Genomic DNA, 21639 nt, shown 5'->3' on the forward strand with positions numbered 1-21639 from the left:
TTCAGGCTATATCTATATGCATAAATGTCTTAAGAGAGCATGTTATACATATAAGATAGGGTCCATCATATACACAAATAGCAAATATGTCTATTAACTTCTTACCTAAAAGTTAGTAGACTCTAATTTATTAGACCCATTCTACTATATAGACTGAGCATATAAGTACTGTATATGCATGTAGTAACATATGAAAGACATTTCCTGTGATTTATAGGCCCAAATTGAGAGGGATGATAGATATACATGCTAATTTCTGGCAGAAGTTAATAGACATATAGCATAAAATTGGGTTTCAAGGCAATGTATCTGAAGTAAATTAGATGAGAGAAGTGTTTCTGAGCACCTACTAGGATCCCAAACAATGAATAGTTGTTGTCCTGAAATGTGTCTGAATATCAGGTCGAAGGCAGGTTCATCCTTAAGTGCAATTGAGCCTGGTCTCAATTGCAAAAATGACATGTCAAAAATTTAAGATATGGACCAAAATTTGATTACAGACTGTTAGGTATACTGGAAATGAACATATTCGGCGCTCAGGTCAGCCTCTCAACTATCATGGATCTTTCACAATATCATAATCTATGTTATCTATCCCAAATATGATGAATGCACCAAGCTATCAACACTTCATATTGGATAAAGATACTTATAGATCTGGTGTCAGGGAGTGTACAGCTTCCAGTAGATCCAGATATGCATGCCATAATAGATGTATATGTCAATTTCTGACCGTGTCAGGCAGAAGTTAGTAGACATGTAGCATAAAATTGGGTTTCAAGGCAATGTATCTGAAGTAAATTAGATGAGAGAAGTGTTTCTGAGCACCTACTAGGATCCCAAACAATAAATAGTTGTTGTCCTGAAATGTGTCTGAATATCAGGTCGAAGGCAGGTTCGTCCTTAAGTGCAATTGAGCCTGGTCTCAATTGCAAAAATGACATGTCAAAAATTTGAGATATTGACCAAAACTTTATTGCAGACTGTTAGATATACTGGAAATGAACATATTCGGCGCTCAGGTCAGCCTCCCAACTGTCATGGATCTTTCACAATATCATAATCTATGTTATCTAACCCAAATATGATGGATGCACCAAGCTATCAACACTTTATATTGTATGGAAATACCTATAGATTCGGTGTCAGGGAGTATGTAGCTTCCAGAAACTTTAGAGATTTCTGTCCCAGCATATCAGGAACAGCAGATATGGTAGCCCCTGTTGCACAGGTATTTGCCTTGCACTCTATATAATTGAGATATCAGACATAGATTGGAATCATTAAGGGAGCTGCCCTGAGTCCATAGACCCCGCACCCATCAGGATCTGCCAAGAACTGAGCTCAAAATAAATTTGCCATCAGAATCTGTCTGTCAGCACCAGGAAAGATGAAAATATCATAGGGAAGGTTAAAGAGGTGAAGGGTATTGATGGTCTAGTATCATATACAGGGTCATATCTTCAGGATGATTGCTTCAGGAGGCACATCCATGTACTTTACACTGAGATCCATTAGTATCATTTACCTGTGATGGGACCCACAAACTACTGATGGACTGTTTACTCACATCCCATCCATGGAAACTTGGTGTAAACTTATAGGAATATATAGAATGAAGTCCTACAGCATATGGTCTGTTCATTTGGACTATAGGCAAGCTTAGAGATGGCTCTTTGATGGTAGAGCAGCAATATTTTCTATATTTCAATGCTTTAGAACAAGAGAGATGTCGAAGACAACAGGTACAATTGAAGCAATTGACAGAGTAGTTCTGCCAAGACTTCATTTATGCTTGCAAACCCAATCCTTCTTCCCTTATAACATATTGATTGATAGTCTCCTAATATTTAACCACTTATGCAAGCTGATAAGTCAAGGAGATATATATCAAACCACAGTACTGAACAGTAGGGTCCTCTTATGAGTCATTCATCATAATTAATTGAATACTCCTAAAGTTATAGCATAGTTATATATGATCTCTAAGTATTTGGCTACATATATCCCTAAGAGGTCTCAGGGGAACATCTATAAATACATTACTAGATGAGATATTTCATCACATACTTCATTCATTTGAATTGATGCAGCGGTTTCTGAGTTATAGTGTGTTCAATTCTTGTCTACTAACTTCAGAGCATTAGGTATACATGATTGTTATGTTAGATTAAAGACCTGTGACATGCATTTAGACTATTGAGTAGCTAATAAAATGGCCTCCCAAGTCATTCAACTTGGTCAGGTAATTGGTAATGAACCTATAGCAGTAGTAACCATGCATTCTGCAAGGCCCTGGAGTAAGTTTACTGGCCTAGTTTACTGCCAGCTATAGGATGCATGCAAAACATGCTAGTAGATATTCCATAGCCTAACATGTCACATATTTTTGCCCCAGATGCCCCTTGACTAGAGTAGTGGATTAGGACCACTAACTTCTATGCATTAGTAGATATGGCATGTAGGGCTTTAGCTGCATAAAAGACCTACCAGTAGACTTCCCATGGCCTGTATATCCTCCTAGCTACCTTCTCAACCAACACAGGGAAGATATCTACGAATCTCCTCTCTAGGGGAGTTAGTAGACATCCTGGATCGCAAGGGGGGGGGCCTTACAAACTGAAGGTGTCCACTAACTTCCAACAATGTAACTATTATAACTTTATAGCATGGAAGAGATCCTAGTGAGCTTTCCATTGCCAGACATGACATGACACATGTTCTCCCCTCAGCCCAGCTGCTTTATCAACTAAAGGGGTGGAAGATATCCACCAACTCCCTGTCCACTAACTTCTGTGCCAGAGAAGTTAGTGGACATGGTCAACTACACTATCACAAATACAGGACTTCAGCGGGATAAAAGGCATTCTAGTAGACCTCCTATGGCCTTGCATGACACATGTCTCCCCCCTGCCTGCTTTTTCAACTAAAGTGGTGAAAGATGTCTACTAACTTCCCTGACACAGAAGTTAGTAGACATGCTTAGCTATATTATTATGTGGACTTCAGTGGTATAAGGGATATGCTGCCAGTAGACCTTCCATAAGTTATCATGTCACATGCCTCTCCACCTGCTGCTTTCTCAACCAAAGTGGTGGAAGATGTCTACTAACTTCTGTACAGGGAAGTTAGTGGACATGGTCAACTAAACTATCATCAATTTGGGACTTCAGTAGCATAAACAAAATGCCAATGGACCTTCTATAGCCTGTCATGTCATATATCCCTCCACTAGCTGTGTTCTCAACCAAAGTGGCTGAAGATGTCTACTAACTTCACAGGCACAGAAGTTAGTAGACATGCTCAACTATATTATAATGAATTTAAGATGTCTTCAGGATAAAAGTGTTCCAAGTAGACCCTCTATGGCCACATATCTCACACCTGTGCCTTTTCAGCTGCTTCCTCAACCAAAGTTATAAAATATGTCTACTAACTTCTGTGCACAGAAGTTAGTGGACATAGTCAACTAAACTATCATTAATCCAGGACTTTAGTGCCATAAAGAATATACCAGTAGACCTTCTATAGCCTATAGTGGCTCTACCAGTGATTTCCTCAACCAAAGTGGTGGAAGATATCTACTGACTTCCATACCAAGGAGGTCAGTGCATATTCAATATAGATTGTAAGCCCCCCCCCTCTTGCCAACTATATCTCATATCCTCTACTGACAGTCCCAACACCTTCTATAGAGACTTACATATATGTTCAAGGACCTACATGTGCATACTGTACATAGTTAGCCTTACTAACATAACTTGAAGTTAGTGGACAGGATAAGTTATTAGAGAGAATCCTTACAGCTGGGATCATTATTACCTACCTATGACCTCCCCTGACACTGGTATTGACACCCAAATTGCTTTACATACTCATACCATACTAAAATCCTCCAAATATCCCTTATAAAAGATGTCTACTAACTTCAGACTCATCCATCACTAGATCAAAAGGCTTATATCTCCTTAACTACTCAAGCTATTGATAAACGGTTTGTACATTTGGTATCAGCAAAGCATTCTGCACAACTTTCGTTTTTGATGCGCCATCAGATCGGGACGGTGGGCGGGACCATGGGCGACCCCAAGATCAACAGCCATCAGCAACTTTGATGGCAGTGATGGGATGAGGGCGGGGGAGGCGGGCAGAGGGCGGGACTTGACAGCAGACAGCGATGATGACCTTCGCTGTCATCGTGTCATCCGGTGATCATCCATTGATGCTCCGGCCAGCCCGCTCCCCAGCCCGCTCCCCCCAGCCGGCCTCCCCCCTTCCCCCCCAAAGACCTCCCGTCTACTAACATCCTGTCCACTAACATCCAGAAGCAAGTTTAAGGAAACACAGCGGATTTGAATTATCCCCTCTAGTTAGAGCTTCACCCCCCCCCTGAGGCTCTAACTAGAGGGGATAAGTGGGCAGGATAGGTGCAAACGCGAGCCTGATCCTCCGCATGTAGCCAGCAATGGCGGTGTTGTTTTTCAAGACTTCTGCCAGCCGCGCGCTTTTGGAAGCTTCGTCGTCGTTGGCCATGGACGAAACGTGGTCTACATCGAAAGTCCCGCGGTTGAGGATGACGTCTCGGAAGAGCAGTCGCTGGGCCGCCTGCGTGAAGGGGCGGGAAATGAGTGAGGAGGAGCGAAGGTCCCAGATGGAGGCAGAGAGAAAAGGAACAACCAGGTCACAGAGCTCCGGTACGGCGAAGACTGTGCTTGCTGGGGTTGCTCTGGGTGGGGGCATGGTGGTCGAAGAGCAAGAAGGGAGGGCCAGGCTTGGCGCGCCGGTCAAACGGGGTATCAGACGTGATCGTTACGTTATGCGTCATCCCTGACAACTTGACTACTTGGTGAACGACATCAGGAAAAACCTCCCACATTGACTTTACCCAAAAGTTTCGGACGCTGTTCACAACACCGCCGACTGGGAACAGTCTGAATCCTATACAGTGAGTACTTACTACAGTCAGCATTTGCTGCTGTCTTGCTATCTATATAGTACTTACTGTAATGCACTATGACTACATTGACTAGCAAACGGACGACAATGTGTAGTTTTCACGGATTTCCGGTAATTACCCTGACTCCTGAGGATTCCAAAGAAAACTGGAGCATTTTAAAAAAATTTAATGAAGGTAATAATAGGCCAAAAAAGGCCATCTTTATTGATTGGAAAAAGGTCAAGAGGATAGAGCATAAATCTATGGGGGAATACAGCTTCCTAGCTTTTGACAAAAAAGCTTGCCTGCAGGGTGAAAAATGGAACTTTTTTGGTCACTAGAAGCCTTTTTGTATTCTAATAATATTGATTGTTTTTTTTTCTGATAAGATTGCTGTTTTATTAATTGGGTCTTTTTCAAGTTTTTCCCCAAAAAATGAAGGTGTCCCTTTTTTGGCCAATTATTACTCTCAGATTTTTTTAAAAAAATCCTCCAGTTTTCTTCTAAATCCTTGGGGTGAATGACAGGCCTGAGTTATGTAAAAGTTCCTATCTAAATCATCTGCAAGTCAATATCAGATTTTGGATCACATTGGCAGATCTTTCTCATAGTACAGGGTTGTTTATCAAGTGCTAGTTGATGGTTTTGATGTATTTTCCATTCTCTGACCCTCCCTCATAACCTCTTGCAGAAAAGATAGAAGTGGAGAATCCAAGAGTTCATTGGCACCGAATACAGAGTGTATATATACTAATACTCAAGATTCCAGTAGTTTCTACAATGTTCCACTATATTCTGACTAGCTCAGACAGTGCCGGGCTAAATGATCCGCCCAGAGTTCACTATGGTAAGCATGATTACAACACCTCTGGCGCCTGAGTTGAATGGTGAATCTGTGAAAGTCTGGTGTTCAGCTATGGGATAGTGTGTTGTTGAGTTGGAGTTAGGTCTGCTTATGCTCGGCTTACTACATGACATAGTAGCATTGCTCCTCTAAACTCTCGGCTTCTGACCACATCGTTGGCAGCAAGCTATGCCTGTAAGGAATGTTAATTTGTCAAACTTTGAGCTAACCTTTGCCTGCACCCCTGCAGATTTCAAAGGAAACTGTGTAAGGTAATAATGGACCAAAAAAGGCCATCCTTATTGATTGGAAAAAAGAGTTGAAAAAGGCTTTGGTGCTGTCCCCAAATTTTGATATGTATAGTTTTATATCATATGGCCTATTTAGTGCATTTATTTGCTACAAATCATAACCAACAATACTCAGCTGATATTGGCTTTGAGTGAAGTCCAATCTAATAAGTTAATATATGCCCAATTTCTGGAAAATCAAGTCAACTTTCCTCAAGTTTTATTTGTCATCTTTTCAAGTTGTTAACATATACATTTTTTTTGTCCACCATGTATTTATCATAAATAAATCCAACTTCAGGGCTCATTTTTGGGCAGAAACCCTTGCGTGAATTATATTCAGAATTTTGAATATATGATGGTACTTATTGTGATCAGTTTGTCAGGGGTTGGCCATATGACACTGCTGACATGCATGACACCACTGACAACTGACTGCCATTGGCTGGTTCATTTTATTATGCTTGTTGGCATCCTGCGGCAATATATCAGATCAGTTGAGGTATGAGCTCCCTGTACAAGCCAGAACACCGGTTTGGTTTCAAGTCAAGGCCTTGTATCATAATGTGACTTGAAATGGAAATATTAGTTGGTGAACTATGTGAAATGGAGGGCTATTGGTTTGCAGGGGCAAAGTCACACAACTAGTCTCTAAAGAAAGCCTTTGGAGTAAGTTGCTTGTAAAATAAACTGACTTAGCATGGTTTTGAATAGGTGATGCCATCAACAAATATATAATGAATATGCCCTTGTTATAATATAATTGTATCATATTTGTTCATGTTGATAATTTTTCTACTGAATATACAGGAAGCATATTATCATAACATTTATTCAAATACATTCAAAATATATTCTGGCATAATATAATTGTGGTTAGCAGTAATTACAAGTGGTCATACACATTTAAATCATGAGTTTATTTATGAACATAAATTAAATACAAATAAGTTGTTCAAATGGTTTTCACGTCAAACAGAATCAAATCAATAACAAGAGTACAGGTCAAGTACTTCTAGATCAAACACCACTCATCCTCCAGCTCCTCTCCAGGCAGTCATGTATATCACACCCTGTTGATTCCTACCACACACCTATCCTTTTTGATCTGATCATCACCCTGATGACATCCCTGCTTGTCACTGTTCCTGTCAAATGTCTATGTCTTGTTACATAGCCTTACTCTGACACTAGTGTGACAAGTGCTATGGTCAAACAGCTACTTACAGTCTAGTTTAGTCTGACACTTGTTGCACTAGTATGTGATGTCACAGGTGCAGACAGTATATAAGTAGCCCGCTAGATCTCCTGTACCCTAGTCCTTTTATTCTTGTGAAATCTGTGCAGAAGCGCTAACACAGAATCCAACTAGGCCAAAAGACCACTATGACCAGATGCTGGTCATATGCGCTTCCACTATATATAGCTGGTACACACATTTTGCATGCATGTAACAATTCTCATTGATTACACCAAACACACCTACCTGTTTGAAAGTCTGTCACTAGTAACAAACTCCTACCATCTTACGAATCTTCCCTTTACTTTGTTCTACGGAGCCATCACTTGATCACTCATTCAGTTGACCCATCATTTGATCAAGCTCTGTTTGTGACAATGTAACCCAAATAGTGTCTATACATGCTGAAATGGACATAACATTCATCCGGCCACATGATAGGGCCCGGGTGCTGTGAGCAATGCAAAAAACATTACCCACACCAGTTTCAAACTGGCTGGCCAGGGGGGGTCCGCTGACAGTTGGCAGCTCAGGACAGCCCTGGGTATCACAATCCCAAGGAGTTGGCTATGGGCCAAGCCCTTGATGGACAGGCCCAGGCTTCCCAGGACATCATGTGTCGGTTTCGAAACCGGGTCTGCTGGCTGTGGAATTCAAAACTCATAGGTGTTTTGAACCGGTTTTGAAAAGATTACTCGCATCACCCTAACTGGATCCAGAGTGCCTGGAAACCAGCCAGAGACCCAGTAGTCTACTTGCTATAATAGACATAGTAGTAGACAGAAATACACAAGTACTACTCAAACCCCACCACCAGTGCTACCATATAAGCTGGTATGCCACCAGTGACAGACAAGGCAGTGGAGCTAGTGAACGTTCCACCCCCCATTGAACACTATTGAACAGATGTAGTGAGAAAAAGACCATACTTGACAACACAACAACACACTATTGGAGCATGCAGCTACCACATGAACTAGTGCCTTGCTATCTACCTTTGTTGTGTTGGCTGATATCATCAGTAGATTTGCCCACTCCCAGGACTGTACAGTGTAAGACAAGAACATGGCATTGTTGAGCATAAAATGCGTGCAGGCAGCAGCATATCCCCAGACCCTATTGAACCATCAGCACTTCAGACTGCAGAGATGAATGCCCTGTCAGACTTCGGGTCGGGCCGTGCAAGGACATTTTCTAAGAACACGCGCCCGGAACAGAACAGACGGATAGTCGGGCCCGCAAGGACGGCGAGCGGGGTAGATCGAAACCGTAAGGGCCCGTGAACTCGGTCCCTGGTCACTGTCGGTGGTCGAAGGTTCGAATCGGGTCGTGTCGGGCCCGATGAGTAGAGAACGCCTCCTTGCATGGAGTAAGGTAGTTCTTCAGACGATCTAAGCGATAGGGTACAGGGTACACTATCGCGCCTTATATACGCGGGCCTGCAAAGGGGGTGATCGGACACCCTGGCCTCTCCTCCTCCTCCTTGCTCCCGTTCCTGGCCGCAGGGGGGACGATCGTACGTCCCTTGCGGGCCAGGCGCTACTCCTAACCTCCTAGCACTCCTCCCCAGTCCCCTTGTGTCGAGTTGGGCTCGGCGACAGCTCGACGCATCGTTCTCGGTCACGTGCTTCCCACGTGTGCGTTCCTCCTACTGGGGCGCATGTTCCCCGTTGTCACGTGCTGTGTGCTACGGGCCCGCGATGGCCCGACACCAGCGCCCGGAGCGGACGGGCCGGGTCTTATCCGTGACATGCCATGAGCATCACACACCTCAGGTCTGGGAAGCCCGGCTGGTCCGCCACTGTGAGGCAGAAGTACTTCGCTAGCGGCGCTGCATACAACAAGGCTGTACCAGTGGTACCCTAGGCCTGATCTTGGGGCTCTGTGGCAAACACGAAATCTGCAAGAGTGTCAGTAATGCGGCACTGAGGGAGCACCCACGCTTGCATGTCACCGTTGTTTGGTGGCAATACCCTAGCAATACCGCTCCTGTAGCTGGTAGTATAGTGGGAATGCCAGTGGCCTGGCACCGTAGTCATGGCTGAAGGAGTGCTTAAAGGGGGGAAGACTTCGGAGAAGAGAAAGAGAAGGATTGCACTGTACTATTTCGATTAATTGTCCACGTTACGCGTTACATGCAGTCCCAGCGCGGACACCTGTGGCCGCCGTTACACATTCAAATCCGATTTGCCATCAAATCCAGGCCTAAAAAGGTAATTTTTTTTGTTCCAGCTGATGCGGACTTGCCTTTTATGGTAATCCGGACACCTTGTCCAGCTGACAGTTCGCGTTACGCATTACATGCCGCCGACAATTAATCGAAATAGTACAGTAGTGTGACAGTAACAAAAATTTTCATATCTTCAGCATGGGTGACATTGGGCACCCAATTACAGATCAAAACTGTCAAGTTGCCCAAGTCAGTGGTCAGCCAAGTCCAGTCCAGTGCTACCGGCCCTAACGCTGCATCTTACCTACTTACATTGTCTGATTCCAAGTTAGCAGGTTGCCATTTGGATACTGTTGGTCGTATGTATTGACTATTGTATTGACAAATTTAATAAATAAACCCAGAGAAGTTAAATTCGATTCATCTTTCTATTATTGTAAAGCAAAAATTAATTAATTTGATCTACATAATAATTGTACTGGTATACAGACAAAGATGTCATCTGGATTCCAGCAGATATGCTCTGAGCATATCTGCTGGATATCAGCTGGAATCCAGCTGGACCCAGATGTCAGATTATATGGAAACCAGCTGGGGAGTCTATATCAGCTTCAAGTTAACGTTACACAATAGTCACGGTATTATACGCATATTAATAGCTTTTTAAACACATATGGCTCAATATACTCATAGGTTTTTCATTTCTACTCAAAACACTGCTTGCTCTCAGCCTAGGTCCTACATCCTGTCCAACCCCCTCCATTGTTGTTGCCGCTCGGAATACCCTCAAGTACTTATAGACTCCAGGACAAAGCTCAAGGTCATTGAGAAAGCTTGTCAGTCTTAATTTGAACTTAACTAACATATTCGGCCAAAACCTTGCCAAATGAGGCCTAAATAAGTACCAAGATGCCATTCGTCCCAATCATATGTAAGGATGTGTCATGTCGGGAATTACCGGACCTTCTTCCGTCATCCACTCTCACAAGGCATAGCACATCTAGAGTTTCTGCTCAGGCGCGCGGGGCCCTTTAACCAGACTCCGAGGTGGAGCACTCGAATTATGGCTCCACTTGCCCGCTTGCGAACTTGGTATACGATCCGGGCGCGCTCACGGGGATTCTGATTCTTCGAGTTCCCGCGCGGTCTCCCGAACTGTCGTAACATCCGTCATGTCTGCTGTCTTTTTCCCTTCGACGTCCATGGTCCTCAAGCTCTACAGCGCAAACCACCCTATCGGCGGCTCCCTGCTCGTTGGGGTTGTTCTCAGCGAGCTCCGCGTGCCGTTTGAGCTTGCCCAGCTCGACCTTAGTGTGCCCGCCCGAGAACACAAGACCGCCTCATATATGGCATTGCAGCCATTCGGGCAGGTCCCCGCCATCGTGTGTCCGCCCCACTCGAAACTATCCCGTTCACTAACCATTCGCGCGGGACGACGACGGCTTCGTCCTCTACGAATCGCGCGCGATCTGTCGGTACCTTGTCGCGAAGTATGGCGGGCCGGAGCCGCCGCTTGTGCCGTCGGCCGATGACATTAGGGCTGCGGCGCTCTTCGAGCAGGCCGCCTCCGTGGAGTACTCGCATTTTCAGCCGCACGCCCTCAAGATATACCTCCACGGCTATCTCTTTCCGTAGGCGTCCCCCGCTGTCCCGCTCAGTCAAGCACTGAAGCGGCTCACTTAGGAAGATAAACTTACCATACGATCTACTGGAGCTGAACACCGCAAAGACCGCGCTCGATGTGACGCTGGATGTTTACGAGGCGACACTTGGAAAACAGGCATACCTCTGCGGAAATGTGCGCTCCATCCCATACTTAGTTTCACGTTTATTGAGCTTTGGTACTAGGAAATAACCTTGGTCGATCTTTTCCATGTCGCATTTGGCGCCCACCTGCTCGCAGCCGGCTACGATGGTCTCGGCACATCACAGCGGCCCAATGTTCAGCGGTAAGCATCCCGATAGCAGCGTGATACCTAGTAATGAATGTCAGGTGGTGGACGATGGTGTCATCTCGTTCAACTTTGACGCAATACCAGAGCGGATGGAAGGAGAATTAGACAGGTCTCATTAAGTACGAGTACACATAAGAATATAGACACGAGTTTGTTACAACAATACAGCATCCATCTCAGGCGGTGACTGTCGATTCATCGACGTTCTCGACGACTTGAACCTTCTTCTCTGGAATGTCAGCCACGCTCGAGTCAGTATCTCCATAAATTTCCCCAGCCTTCCTTTGTCGGTCTCGCCAGAGCAAGCAGAGCACGAGTGATATACAAGCCACTAGCAAAGGTTAGCGCGAAAGCGTAGCCCGGATTCTGAAACGGCTCACGCGAAAGGCAGTGGAGGATGATGGAGTAGTGATACCCGCGTGTCGCCCGGGGAAAATCAAGTGTTTTCCAAACAAAGTTTGGCGCGATAGCGGTGATAACATAGGCCAGGTCGTTTCCGAGCGCGACCACAATCGCGCGCAACTCGTTCTGGAACCAAAGTCAGCTTTAAAGCCACTAGGCATCGTAATACTCACGTCGTCCCCGCATATCTCGCTGGTCCATGCATGGTTGAGGGCCCCTGTAGCGGACTGTAGGAGGAGAGTTAACAACAGAACAGGTACTGAATGGAGAATCCGACGCACTGGAACGCCGGCGAACCAGAAATACAAGAAATGTCCGCGGATGTTCTCGTAGAGCGGCATTGTGAGCCACACTGTATCCATCATGATGCCATATAGCGCAGTAAATGCAAGGAATGGCCACCGAAGACCTAGGGAAAAAATGTTCATCTTATCGACCTTGGGGACAAAATGAGGCCTTACCTTTGAAGGGACCGTCGCTGACACAAGCAAAAACGATGGCTGAAGTGACGAAGATGGCGGTGCCGGGCAGTGGATCTAGAGGCGATGAGCAAAAGAGACGACGATGGCAAGACTATCACGGACACAGTTGGATCTGCGAAACAGTCCAGGTCCTCCCGGGTACCGGATGGGGTTTTGCATTGAAGCTCTTCATCCAGTATTGCACGGGGTTTTGCACGGGAGCGTTGAAAGCCAGTGTAAACAAGAAGGGGAGCACATAAATTTTCCAATTCTTGAAGATGCGGCCAAACTGTGCGGAGGTCGCGTTGAGCATAAGAAGTCAGACCTACACCGGGGCCAACGCACCTTGGCAGAGGACCACGATTCTCGTTCCTTACGACCGACAGCCTTCATACGTAAACAGGCCATCTCCACTTCCTTTAGAGAATCCCACGAATGAGCTCTGGCTATCAGAACTGGCAGAGTAATACGCACCTGAGAGCTAAGTAGTGGTGAGGGGTTTGGCGACCACGGCAGATTGGGCAATAGGTAAAATCCGAGCAGGGCAATGGGTAAGGTTCTGTCTAACGTTAGGTTGACACTCATTGGGGCGCGCTAACAACACGCACATTATAGCGTCGATGATCATAAGCCATCTAAAATGCTCAGTGACAATATCTGAAGCGAGAAGTAACGCCCGCACCTCCAGCCCGCTAAGCCATGGACTCCGTTCAGATGCTTGTATGCAGCCGTCTGCAAGAAGCCGGAGAACATCATCCCCATATTCCCCGATGCGTAGAAGAGCGACATTCGCTTGCCGAGCTCGCGAGGAGTGTACCACGATCCAAGGATATAGTTCATCCCGGGATAGAAACCGGACTCAAATAGGCCAACAAGGAAGCGAAGAGCATATAGCATCTTCGTCGACTTGACCGAATATGTGGCGAGCGTCATGAGGCCCCACAACAGCTCCAGCTGCGAATCGCGAATGTGAGCGCTAAGAAGAGCAAGAGATGATGAACTCACGGTTGGTATTACATAGCGAGGCGAGACTCGTGTGAGGAGAAGAGTCGCGGGAATTTGCCCTATGACATAACTACAGCGCCGTAAGTCGCGAGCGTCGGGATCGGGGGAAAACACGATTACCCCGCTGTCCAAAACGACGTCGCATGCACCAGTTCGTTGCCATACATGTTCCTGGTTCACGTTACCAACGCCGAATGTACATAAGCGAGCATAGACGCACAAGTCTTCCTTCATTCCAGCGAAGAACTAGAGCGGAGTGAGCAAATAACGGTGGTAGGGCAAGGACATACGGCGCTTTGAATGTTCGACTGAAGATCATCAGAGCAAAACTCGACGATGAATGGAAATACTCACTTGATCAAGGTTCTTGACGAAGTAGCCCAACTAAATGCTGATCAGAAAGCGAAGCCACCGTCGCAGCGAAAAACGCGGGCGCACCGAAGCTAACAGCAGCAACGATCCATCCACCTTGAACATCATCCAACGCTCTTGCGGGCCCAAGTCCGCCGTGTCCCACACATACCCGAGCCAGGACTGCTTCTGGGAGCTCTGGTCCTTGATTTCGAGCGAGGGCTGCGATGCGTAGGACTCGCTGTCGGATTGAGGCATTGGAGGGGTGTCGAGCAGCCAGGTTCGGGTCGTTGGAGCGTTAAATAGCCAAGCCAGCGCGACCGAACAGAAGTAGTAGCGAGACAGGTAGCCTGCAAGCAATATTCACTAAGATAAGGGGCTGCCCCTTTCAGCAAGCTATTCTCGGCGTGAGCCAAAGCCGGAGTACGGAAAGACCACTCACCAAACGCTACACCCACCCGCCGCGCAATGTTAGGACCTGAAATGTCCGCTCCTGAGTTTTGTCTCGCAGACAAGATAAGTGCCTCCGGTCGCGGCGTCTTCACACTCCTCATTTACACAGAAATGAAACTGATTGGGTGCCAGCAGAATGTCCTGGAGAATGTCATTGTGGCGCGTCCGGTTCTTAGGGATTCATACGTCGCGGCTTTAGGTGGCGTTTCGATAGGCCGGTCCCTTGTCCTTGTACTTTCGGCACCTCTCGAGCCCTGCCGCGTAGTGAAAGTGGACATGACAAGAAAAGGCAGGGAATATTTACACGTCACAATGATCTAGCACAGCCTCGGAATTTTTTCGTGATGGCCGGCTCGCGATCGGGATTAACCGGGAGTCAAGTCCGACAAGCGTGGGGATTACTTATATCCAAAATTTCCAAGATGCTCAAAAGTAGAGTATATACAAGAATAGTAGGACTGGGACTCGCACAGTAGGACTCAGTCCTACTTTGATGGTCCCAGTCCTACTCCGGGCTAAGACAGTGGGACTCACGGTGATCAACACAACCGCCAATTTGTTGGACTGTGATAATGTTTACTTGTTCACTCGCTCATTAATATACATTGCATAGCCCGGAAATGCCTCCCCGAATCTCTCCGGGATCTGCCTCGCCGCCTCACGAGCCGATGGGTATGTGACTCCGTCGATCTCACAGCCCCAGTTGATCAATGGATCCTTCGTGCCGGTCTTGGCTCGCTTGGGTACAGCCACACTCGGGGGCAAATCATCGTCAGCCCTGCGTTTGGCTCGGGGATTTGCCCTTGTACGTCGACTGTCAGACTGGATCACTGTCTGGACTCTATGAATATACATGTATAGTGGAGAGGGGTTTGCATACAGGGTTAATCGGTGCGCTGACCGCGGCCGGCCCGGCGCCCGGCTGGGCGGGAACCACAGGTAACTGAGAAATAGTGTTGCTTCCGGACAGCGGAGTAGCCTGAGGTGGAGCAACGGCCTAGGTTGACATGAGTCAAGCTGCACTGAAGCATACAATCCACGTACCATGGCATCTAATGCAGACGGCCCGTTGGCCACTAAATCTGGTCGGATCATCGGCGGATCGAATGGTGCCATTGCTAGGTCAATCTCCGCGCTGCTGAAGTCGAATATATCAGCGCCATTCAGAACTAAAACAGGTGAGATAGAAAAAACAGATGACACAAGCTTACCTCCGGGCGGAGGTGGCTCGAGCGCAGGGTCGAGAGGAACCGGCGCCGGCAGCGTTGACACAAAGTCTTCGGGCATATTTAGCCGGGGCATAAAGTCGGCGTTGAAATCATGTCCGTCGTCAGTATCAGGCGCCGGGCCAGCCATCTCGGAAAGGAATTCTGCTCCAATAGAATCACTCGGAGTGGCTATCACGATGAGGGTGTCAGCGACCACTCAGACACAAGGTTTCAAAACGAGACACACCACTGGAGTTGCTTGTGACCGCCCGACGACCACCAATTTGAACTCCTTTGAGTGGCCCTGCCCGGAGTTCCTTCAATTCCGCGTCGATAACAAGCCTACGCGCCGTCCAATCCCGTCGGGCCTGCTTCTCGGCCGCAATTTCGCTCCGCAGAACCTTGATCTCATGTTTCAAATCGTCTCGCCGCTTGTCCACCGCAATCTGCTCCTGAAGCTCTGCAATATCCTGCTGCAGCTGCCGCTCCCGTGCTATCGATAGCTTCGACTCCTCCTGCCCATCCTTGCGCTCTTCCGTTAAGTCGTCAAAAGCACGGAGGTGCTCGTTTCGGTCGTACGCTTGATGTGCTCCCCATTCGCGCCTCTGAGCAGCCAACTTCTCGCGCTCCGCGGGGCCATTCCAGCGTTTGCGCATGACACCATCCCGAGCAATTTGTCGGAGCCGATCGACTTGCGCGTTGTCGCGAGCCTTCTTCCTGGTCAAATATTAGCATTGCTTCAATGTTAAATCATAATCACATACTTTAGGATGCCTGGTAAGAGCGCTAAGCGAATTGACGTCTCAGCGTTCATGCCCGCATGCGCACTTTCTGCCAGATTGGTTGTACTCGGAGTGATGCGGTGGTCATCTAGCGATATCTTCGACAGAAAAGAGTTGATCGAAGGCAGATACCATGGGTTTGCCACTTTTTGTGCATACCAGTCTTTGAATTTGTGAGTACCCTATCTGTTAGTTGACATAGAACACAATATCACATACTTTTCACCGCTGGAATCGTTTGCGCACGACAAAACTGATGCCATTCATCAATTTCATCGTCCGAGGCAAGACCAAGGATGGACTTGAGCCGAGAAATGATATCATGCGGGACATTTGCACGCGAAAGCTCGTTGATATGGCTGATTGGGGCCATTTGAGCATGAAAGTGTCAATAGTAGAATGATACGCACCGCTGAAAATGTATTGTACACGTCTTGAGGCAGTAAAGAATGAGTTTAAGTGGATCTGCCTCGTTGATACCACTAATGGAGGGTGCGTTGTACCGAGTTAAGAAGTCGCCAAGGCCCTGTGCTTGAGCCACCTCACCGTCCATGATGATCACTCGACACGCAGCATCGGGAAAAAATGGACGTAGACGAAAAGGCCGGGCCGTGACACGAGAGATTGTGTCGAAGAACTCGGAGAAAAGTTGGGCATATGAAGGGCGGGTCTTGCGGTCACAGTAGAGAGTCGCAAAGACGATGCCTTGGTACCAGTCAGACCTTGTGACGAAACCCAAGGGACTTGATGCACTCACGGCACTTGTACCGATCAGAAAATCCAACAACCTCCCATTCGTCGAAGCTCCCCTCCTGGGCCCTCCACGCGCTTGAATGTATAATCGATGGCAATGGCCAAAACACTATGGATATAGTGGGCGAGCTGGGGATGCATTGTTACCACAATATTGTAGTCGGCCCTTGAAATCGCCGCATGAACGTAGCGCTCTGAAATGGGGACCTCGCGTTCTTTTGTAGATATATAATGAAGCACGCCTGAATACAATCAGAGGCAGTTGAGCGAGATCAACAAAGAACCGCCTACCTTCCCACCCAGTTCCACGCGGAAACTCCTCTTTACGGCGCTCCGCAATTCGATCCCGGACTTTCCGGACATCGGCAAATGCCGGACTAACCTCGCTGACTTGCTTTCCCCCATACAATGCGACGGTCGATTGTGCTTTCACGAAGATCAATGATTGTAAACTGAAGGGCCGAAGTGACAAACCATTCAGCAATGTTTGAACTGTTAGATTCTCGACACCGATTCCGTCGATTGCGGCGTCAAGCCGTCGAGTGTCGTCAGCACTTGGTTTCGTCTCGGGGTGCACTGGATGGCTATGCGCGATTTTGACCTGCACAATAGCCATGTATTCGTATTCATCTCGCCATTCGTACCAGTCCCGATGGCGGCGGTCGAGGGGCGGACGAACAGGGACAAAGACAAGCATTGTGGTGTCACACTTATGGGGAACCATCCGTGCGTCGTGGATCTGCCCATTAAGAACATGGCTAAATACTGTGCTAGATTAGCTATGACAAAACATCAGGCTTTGAACGTACCACAATGAGCTAAGCCGACACGTGGGTGCACCGAAAGCACACAGTGACGGTTGAAGTCGGATGTAGCTGGGCCGGGTAGACGGCCTTCATTTTCCAGCACATATCTGAACACATCCTCATCAACATTGGATGGCACCGCAAAATAGCGATGCAGCCACCGCTCGCTCGGATGCCAGCATGGACAACCAATAAAGTAAATCTTCCCATATTGATTTGGGCCCTATTGGGTTTGTGAGTGCGGGAGAGCTCGTCATTGACTACCCACATTTCGCAGTGGAATAAGGATAGGAATGCCCGGGCATCCCGCCTTTTTACATTTCGAGCGACTAACCCGTATATAGAAACTGAAATACAAGTTAGAAGTAAGAGGCGCGCGGAAAACGGAAATGCATACCGCGAGATAATAGCGGACACTGAGCCGGCTTCTCTCTCGTTGGCGTCAAGCTCGTGACTCCAGAGTTCCTGCATGTCAGAGTCATCCCGTTCGTACCGCTCGCAGTCTCGGAACAGCTCATCGGATGCATGCTCGCATGTCAAAACCCCTTTACAACCTAGTTGCACTCGACGTGCACGTACCCTACTGCCACCGAACGCATAGACCCATACATCACCCTCCTTTCGACCCGTGGAGCCATCCCACGCGTCTTGGTCCTGTAGACACGATAAGCACTGAATATATAGCTATGTAGCGGTCCGCTGACCTCTGCCCGTAGATAAGCGTCGACTGTACGCTTCTTCCTGTGTTTGTCGAGGAGGACATGCGGAGTCGCCGACAGGTCAAGAATGTACGCACTCCCGTCACGTGGAATATCCCAAGATTTCGGAGCCGCAGTCAGTGGGATGAGATTGTCGACAGAGAGCTCCCGGGTGATCTTCACCCCTGCCTTCCCTTTCCCCTTGCCACGAGCTAAAACAAGTCAGAACACAAGATAGTATGAAATCAGGACATACGAACACTTAACGGGCTTTACAGCCTGGTGAGGCGATGGAGAACGCGACGACGGTAGCGAGATAGCGCCCCGCTCAACGCGCTGGTGCGAGAGGCCGCGTGTCGCCTGAGGCGATGGAGAGCGCGACACGGGGAGTGACAAAGCGCCACGAGAAGAAATTGATTGTGAGCGATGCACGGAAATGCTGGGGGAAAAGGGTGCGGTTTCAGGTGTTGGAGAACGTGATGTGGGCCGTGAAAAGGCACCGCGTGACGAAACAGAGCGCGAACGAAAGTCAGACATCGCAGCAATCGACTGAGCGCGACTGCTCGACGAGAACGGTGGGCTGGTGCCTCGAGACGAAGGGAAACGGGCCGAAGATGGGCTGGAACGAGACAATGACCGTCCTCTGTCTTTGGGCTGCGGTTGGAGTCGCATCCAAGCATCGAAAGGGGCTTGCGCAACCCACTCCCGTGTACGGCCGAGATCAAAGAACGGGTTCTTGATGTACAGCGGAGAAATCACCTACATTGGACAAATATTAGTCAGGGTTCCTAGGCAGTATAATCGGCACATACAGCTTCTCGGTATGCCTGCAAGTGCTTCAACTTCGCATTCTCGGGCAGGAAGTAGGCAGGTCTGCTGGCGTCGCAGTCTTGCCAGAGAACGAAGCCCTGGCCGGTCATCCATTCGGCTGCTGACTCCACGGAGAAGTAGGGTATGTGGTGCGGATCGGCCAGTGCAGCAGGGAACATCTTCACCAACATGAGAGCAAGAAGAAATAAAGAGATAGAGCACCCACCTCGCTTCGGTAGGCTTCAATGTCTGAGACCGTGAGGTCGCCGGCCCCTTCGAATAGACTGTCGACATCTAGGACAAATGCTTGAGTACAGCCGACATAGGAAGGAGGCAACCAACCGTCAGCAAAAGTGGACATTGATGTGCGGCGCCTGCTCCGAGTCCACAAGAACTTAGAAGACTACAAACGAGTGAGTTTCCGAGAAAATGGACAGATTTTATACCTGTTAGAGCGGTGTTCCGCGAAGATGACGAAGTTGCAAGCCAGTCCAATATATGGCCAGCTGAGCATGCCTCATTGTCGGAAAGAGAGCACAAGTAGCGCCGCAGTGCTGGTGAATGCCTTAATGGGAGCCATTCGGCGCCGTTTTAGGCATGGCTTGCCGACAAGATCACGCCAAGATGTGGTGAGACAATCAGCAGCTTGGTGGTGGTGCTGCATGTTGCGTCTAGAACAAGCGATAAGAGGAAGATGGTGGTCTGGATAAGAGATGCGGCGATGCGCTGGCAGGCTGATGGCTGATCGGACTTGACAGGTGATCTATTGAATTACGGCTATCGATGCACATGACAACACAGATCCGGCACGTTGCGATGCCACGAAAGTAGGACTGAGCCCAGCGATGAAATGTAGGACTCGGGGACATCAAAGTGGGACTCAGTCCTACTTTGGGAGCCCCACTCCTACTATTTTCGTTACTCCTCTCAAAAGTAAGTAGTATCCTATTACAAACACTGGAAGTAGTACGCTATCGAGTGTAATTAGCAATAGGATCACGACGTATAACAACGAAAACGTACAATTTAACTGGGTGCAGGTATGTGCTATGTTTCTGCTTTTCGTCATCTCTTTCTGAGGGTGAAAGTCAAAGAGAGTTCTTCCTTCGTTGGCTATCGGCCGAAGACTCCGCCGTCCCCGATCAAGGGCCGCGCGCTTTTAGCTTTTCGAAGCGGCCTATTCGGGTGAGTTCCGCGACCCTTCTTGGACATGTGAGCAAGGGTTTAATCAAAGGCGATGGCGCGCTTGTGGCGCGCCGTGGAGCTCAGGCTTGTTTTGGCCATGGATTTGTTGACACCCGCGTAAAGGGTCTCGTTTGTAACCCTTGCCGTAGCTACTTAGATGCGCACGATAGCGATAGAGCTAGATTATGGTGTACGGAATAAGACACCCGCTTGTGCCAGTGCATTCCATCATCCAACTTTCATCTCCCAGTAGCTATTGTGCGCATCTTAGATAGACTTCCTAGCCACTTAGCGCCAGCCCAGCGCCCGTCACGCGGGATGCCTTCGACGTTGAAGGGGGGCAGAATACGTGCCTTGTTGAGCGAAAAAAATCCTCGATCAAGCGGGAGAAGCAGCCACTCGAGAAACGTGTCATGGGCGATCGATTCTTCCGGTGCAACAATGCTGGCTGCGCACTATCCGCGCCTGATTTAGCCTTCCTTGGAGAGACTAGAAGCGGAGAGCGGCGGCATCATGCTGGCAAACGGTGTCACGCCTTTGTCAAATTTTCTTCCTTCCCTCCCCTTCGCATTCCGACCCATGGCGATGCAGACTTTCTGGGCCCCCGTCCCCCGCGCTGCCCGTCCTGCGAGGCTTGAGTTGCTTGACTGGCCACAGGCGAAGGAGCAGCAGGAAAATGTATCTCGCTCGGAAGTTGTCCCGCTATACGGTCCACCGAGACGTTCCAGTGAACGAAATCCCAAGCCTGCCCCGCAACGCCCATCTCGAGAGATCCCCCTGCTTTTTCTCCCGTCGATGCCTCTCCCGCCGACCAAAACCACCGCCAATCCTACCGCCGGATGGCTCCCGTCTCTCCCCGCCCCCCCGCGGCCGAATAAGAACTCTATCCTCCCGCAAAATCTGCACACTCACCCGTCCCTCGTCGCTTCCTGCGGCACACTGGGGCTCGACATCGACTTCTCCCTCCCCGCGCGCGATTTCAAGCATACCCTCGCGAAACTGGGGAAGGTGCTGTCCGAGCCAGCGTGCGAGCCCCCGCGCCAGTCGATGCAGCTCCGCATATACTCGGGCGCGTACAAGAAGCGGAGAGAGGTCAAGGCGCGGCCGGGCCGGGCGGTGACGGTCACGGATTTGTTGTGCGGGCTCTATGCGATGCTCCAGGCGCCGGCGTCGGAGCGGGACGGCGCAAGCGACCCAAATGCGCGGGTATATGCGGCACGGCGCGTGAAGGTCAACGGCGAGGGGGAACCAGAGGAGGTGCTCGTGCTGGACCGGCTGTATGGGCATACG

At 48.5% G+C, this 21639-nt stretch overlaps 2 protein-coding genes across 2 annotated transcripts; one reads left to right on the top strand and one right to left on the bottom strand.

The window, feature by feature from the left end:
- Positions 1-10682: 10682 nt before the first annotated feature.
- Positions 10683-11540, top strand: MIND_01233900 (Glutathione S-transferase; the record flags this gene model as incomplete). Its single annotated transcript, XM_037368835.1, has 5 exons — positions 10683-10951; positions 11019-11111; positions 11164-11278; positions 11329-11429; positions 11474-11540. 5 exons carry the CDS (start codon positions 10683-10685, stop codon positions 11538-11540), a joined length of 645 nt encoding a protein of 214 aa, XP_037214803.1.
- Positions 11541-11611: 71 nt separating this feature from the next.
- MIND_01234000 (MFS general substrate transporter) lies at positions 11612-13912 on the bottom strand (the record flags this gene model as incomplete). The annotated part of the gene is made up of 16 exons (XM_037368836.1): positions 11612-11766; positions 11816-11963; positions 12011-12064; positions 12119-12246; positions 12299-12373; positions 12422-12587; positions 12644-12715; positions 12773-12857; positions 12907-12933; positions 12981-13252; positions 13304-13373; positions 13424-13474; positions 13524-13549; positions 13594-13611; positions 13658-13687; positions 13742-13912. 16 exons carry the CDS (start codon positions 13910-13912, stop codon positions 11612-11614), a joined length of 1548 nt encoding a protein of 515 aa, XP_037214804.1.
- Positions 13913-21639: the final 7727 nt, after the last annotated feature.

The sequence above is a fragment of the Mycena indigotica genome (assembly GCF_014461135.1).
Source record: "Mycena indigotica strain 171206Taipei chromosome Unknown Mind.scaff0012, whole genome shotgun sequence".
Lineage (NCBI taxonomy): Eukaryota > Fungi > Basidiomycota > Agaricomycetes > Agaricales > Mycenaceae > Mycena > Mycena indigotica.